Consider the following 4934-nt stretch of genomic DNA (forward strand, 5'->3'; position numbering starts at 1 on the left):
GGTTTTCACAAATCACCGGTTAGGCTGAATCTGAAAGAAAAAGTCATTTCACCACTTTCTTTTTCCCTTAAAACTTTTTCTTATTGTTTTGGTATTGTGAGTAAAGGGAAAGGTTGGGGAGCACAAAGCACGTTATATATTTTAATATGTTTTTGATAAGGTTGGTTTCTGGTTTGAATTCAAAGTCACGAACCAAATGGAATGCACGTGGAGGGTCCAGACCGCCTCACTTATTCATCACACTCCACCCTTCGCATTATGATAGGGCAGAGCAGACAGGCCATCCTATCCTATTACTAAAGTTCGAAAAGAATTTTCTTCTCTAGGTCCCACCCATAAATAAATGAAAAAAAATATGCGAAAATGGTTTTTGTATTTTAAAAAAATAAATGCCGCACTGTCAGTCATGCGTCTATCTCTTTCCTCCTCTATGCCGACCGATAGTTTACTTGAAGTTTGTAGCATGTCCAACCAGTTTCCTCGAAAAAAAAAAAACAAAAAAACTACATTGAACATATTGGCCAACATATCCATATGGAATATATCTGATATCTAATATCGTAACTATTCTTATTAGGGGTATATTTAATTCAAAAATAAAATTTTGATTGAAATTAAAGATAAAATTATCTTATACAATCCAATATGATGGATACATAACAATATCTGTTGAGATCAATTTTGATCATAATACATATATTTATAACCACATCTACATATAGCCATCATACTATCTAGAGAAGGGGGAGAAGGGATTTAAGTTAGTTGTGAACCAAGAGAAAAAGAGAGGTCACATGTTAAATTATAGAGGAGAGAGCGTCATGAGGCGCATGTACTAGATGGTGGCTTGTCATCGTATGTGTATTTGAAAACCAATATACATACTTTTCAAAAATCATGTGGACCTTTAATATATGAATCATAAAACACTCGTTCATGCTGCCAATTCACAAAAGTCATGTATAGACTAGACCTCTCCATTTTTTTTCTTTTCTTTTAGTAAACCCCTTGAATTGTCAACATCTTATTTTGTCACAACCCAAGACTATGCTAAAATAAATGAACAAAAAATCTATTGATCCGTCTACATACAAAATTCATTAAAAAAAAAAAAAATCTACATACAAAATTTCAACCCCACCAGATTTACACCCCAACAATTAATGAAGCACGCAGATGGACAAAATTTAACTGCTGCCCGATTTGCACATGTGGCAGCAATTCTGGCTGCAACCCAGACAGCAGCCGAATTTTTTCCACGCAAACGCAAGATCCCGCTCCTATAAATGTGTCTTTTTAGTCCTCTTATCATCTCTCTATTCTAATCCGAGTCACATTCTCTACCCACATGGGTAGTTATCTCTCCCTCGCTCTTTCATTCTCTCTTTCCACTTAACGCAATTGGAGGGAAAAATAATAGTAAATAAATAAATGCCACCTTAAAAACCTTTCCACTCTTATCTCTTCTGGAAAGAAGAGAAAGCTTCCTAACACGAAAACTACCCAAACTGGAGCCCGTTGGGCCATTACATTACATGGCTACAAAAACCTACTCCCACCCACCCACTAACTACCAAAAAGTTTAAAAATTTTACATTTGAACCCGTTCCTCTGCACCCACTCGGAATGGTTCAACCGGAAACATTACCTGCCGGTCTATGTCCCCCCACCTCCCGCAACCATTAATGGAGTTTGTCTCAACTCTAAAGCGTGAAATTCAGAAGCTTTGGACAGCCGGAGCCACGTCTGGTTCCGGCGAATCTATCTCTTTTTTCCGCCGCATCTCCAAAACTTTCCGATGGTTGTTAGAATGGACATCGCTGGAGAAAGTAGGACTACAAGCCGGACGATATTCTGGCAATAAACGACCAGATTTGTAGCGAACCCCACAAGCGTTACAAAGTGTTTTTGCCCCCAAAGGACCCGTTCTCCACTGAGGGGTCTTCTGGACATGACAATGACTGCACTTCCTTGGCTCTCCATCTTCGTCTTCTTCTTCTTGGCGGCTTCCGCCGGCCTCCGCCACCAATTTATTCTTCTTCTTTTTCTGTTTCTTAGCCGGTGGTTTCCCAAGATAGTAAAACATGTCAATGTTATGCCCACTTTCAACGAAGACAAATGGTGATGTGGAAGAAGATGATGACGAAGTCGTCGTCGAAGAAATAGACGATGAAGACGTGCAGGACGACTCGGTAAAAGAAAGCGACCCCAGGGACCATACTCGGCCGCCTGTTCTGGAACGCTTACTCCTGGCTTTGCACGGGACCGGTGCCGGGAAACAAGGGGTTTTCACCGTTTCCGTCACCGTTTCCGGTGTAGGCCGGGTCTGATTTCCATTCTCTGTTTTCTCCATGAGGCTTGAGGAGGATGGATATGCTACGGAGAATTCCGAGAAAGAATCCTCCACGAAATGAGATAACCATTCCAGGTCTGCTAAATCGTCCGCCTGGAAAAGAAATTTTCAAATCAGAACCAGAAATCAAAAAGAAAAAAACCTTCTTTTTTGGGGGACTTAGGGAAAACATACGTACCGGAACGCTGAGTTCGGAAATGGAAAAACTGGTAGCGTTGGAATTATCTTGGAAGGGTTGTTCTTCTTGGGAAGAAACAGAGGCGCAGCGCTTCTCTGCTTCCTGTTCTTGAGCAGGGCCCTCTTCAACGTCGTCGTTGGAGAAGTCCAGTAGTTCGTCCACAAACAAATCGTCGCCGGAGACTCCGTTCGGCACATTTACAAACCAGACATCATCAAGGAACGGTTGCTGAGAGGATTTCATGAAGGCCGCCATACACTCTGGTCGAAAACTACCTTTTAATGCTCTTGCTTCGACGCAATCCATTTCTGATTTTTTCATGGTTTTTAAAAAAACCAACAATTTGTATTTGTGAGATAGAAATGAACAATTTTCATAAAGAAGGAACAGAAGGTAAATTCGTTAATAATATACTATTGTAGAAAAAATTTGATTAATATACCTGAGGTTGAGAAGACGAGGGATAGAAAGGGAAGAGATGAGACAGAGGAGGAGGAGAGGCTGCAGTTTCAGAAACAAAGGAGGAAGAGAAAGAGGGGTGAGGGAAGCGGTTGAAGGTTTCAAAGGGAAGAAAAGGGGAAGAGTTTGATAGAGCATTGAATGATGGCTGAAAGCGTCCGTGGGCGAAACAAGTGCCCCCGTTTCTGGTTTATCCTTCAATTTCTATAACAATTTAAACTTTTTCTCTCTCCCATCTTGTTTTCTGTCTTTTATGTTTTTTGGGTATTTTTAGGTAAGAAATATGAGAAAGATTTTAGGCTTTTCTTTTCCAATCTAACAAAAATAATTTTTTTTTCTTTAAATTGTTTTGTCAAGTTATGAGTTGTGAGTCTCATGACCATATGAAACGTTTACAGAAAGGGGGGGTGAGGTGCTGGGCTGTCAAAACCTAGGCTGAACTAGACCGAATCAACCCAAATTGAAGCGGTTCTTATTTGATCGGCTTTGAATTAAGGTATTATTAAACTAGATCACACTAAAATTGGTCGAAATCAAACAGGAACCGATATGAAATTTATGAAAAACTATTTTTTCCTTATAATTGTGTATATATTTACGTGGTAAATTAAACCCAATATCAAACCGATAATAGATTGATAAGAAACTTATGAGAAATTGATCAAAACAAAATATTCCCTTATTGTTTGATTTTATATTTATTCATCTCTAACACTGAAACTGGTGGAACTAAACCGACTGACTAAAACCCTTAATTCCATATGAGTAGGGTGTTGAATCCTAGCTCAACTAAGTGGGATTGATTGAAATTGAACCAAATCAAATTGTTGCTTGTTGATTTTTATAAATTGAAAGAAACACAAATAAATCAAACCGACCAAATAAGCCATCAAAATGTAAACTAACCCGTAAGCCTAATAAAGAAAATAGAAAAATAATTATGACCAAGTGCATAACACATGCACCACTGACATAAGGTGAGGCAAACAATGATCACCCTGTCCCATGAAAAGTAAAAATCTCATTTCTGTTAATACTTATATGGGTGCTCTCATTGAGCCATTGGCATCCACAGTAGTGCAGGCCCCGTTCACAATAAAAAATTTGCTCTAAAAAATTTGAAAAAAAAAAAGCAATAAAATAAAATAAAAATTCTATTACTTATATGTGGGAGTGAGGGATTTTATGGGTAAGTGGTACTGTTTAGCAAGATAAAAATGAAGTACAATAATAAATTTTATAGTACATTTGAGGGTAACGATATCATGTCATATAAGGAGAAGAAAGGAAAAATCACAAAGGTGCTAGTGTGTCTGTCCTGAGTCTCCTGACAGCTCGGAGAAACTTTTCCCTTTTATATGGAGTAATTTGAAAATATACTGAAAGGAAAACGATTGAACTGATATGAACCCATTAAAAAAAAATTGAACAAAATTCAAATCGAATTTAGTCTTATCAAAACCGGATCAAACCTGCCATTTGACAGCTTTACTAACCCTTGTGGTGGGTTTATTTCCGATTTTAATTTGAGAGATATTTCTTTGGAGGAGAAAATATTGATTGGAAATTAAGTAATGGTGAGCTGTAAAAGGGGAATGAATCTCATCGACAGAGAAAACTATTCCAAGTTGGCAGTTCCTATTCCGAGTATGTGAGCGTAAAGGTTGGCGGGCGCGTACACGTGACGCGTCTTAGGGCAGCCAGGTAGATTGAGACACCTCTCCCTCTCTCTTCGTCGCAGTCTTGGACGATTGGACCGGATTTTGAATTCGCGTCCCACCAAAACAAAGACAAAGAAAGCCAGCCATTCCAGAATCTCGGACTTTTCTCACGAGACACGCTCCCCCAGATTTATTTATTTTATAAATAGAAAAGCTCGTTCTCCTTTTATCAATCAACTTTGAGGCTTTGTATACAAGGTTTTTTTTTTTTTTTTTTTTTTTT

The 4934-nt window shown here is 38.5% G+C and overlaps 1 protein-coding gene across 3 annotated transcripts; it reads right to left on the bottom strand.

The window, feature by feature from the left end:
- Positions 1 to 1401: 1401 nt before the first annotated feature.
- On the bottom strand, positions 1402 to 3195 carry LOC122078541 (GATA transcription factor 5-like). Of its 3 annotated transcripts, none has more exons than XM_042644563.1 (3): positions 2974 to 3195; positions 2532 to 2839; positions 1402 to 2446 (listed from the first exon to the last, which is right to left on the bottom strand). In XM_042644563.1, the coding sequence occupies exons 2-3, from the start codon at positions 2835 to 2837 to the stop codon at positions 1718 to 1720; spliced, it is 1035 nt and encodes a 344-aa protein (XP_042500497.1). In that variant the 5' UTR covers positions 2838 to 2839; positions 2974 to 3195; the 3' UTR covers positions 1402 to 1717. The 3 variants fall into 3 exon arrangements, with proteins under 3 accessions (XP_042500497.1, XP_042500496.1, XP_042500495.1); XM_042644562.1 differs by having other exon boundaries at positions 2532 to 2849; XM_042644561.1 differs by having other exon boundaries at positions 2532 to 3195.
- Between the last annotated feature and the right edge of the window lie 1739 nt (positions 3196 to 4934).

This window comes from Macadamia integrifolia, chromosome 5, assembly GCF_013358625.1.
Source record: "Macadamia integrifolia cultivar HAES 741 chromosome 5, SCU_Mint_v3, whole genome shotgun sequence".
In the NCBI taxonomy this organism is placed as follows: Eukaryota; Viridiplantae; Streptophyta; class Magnoliopsida; order Proteales; family Proteaceae; genus Macadamia; species Macadamia integrifolia.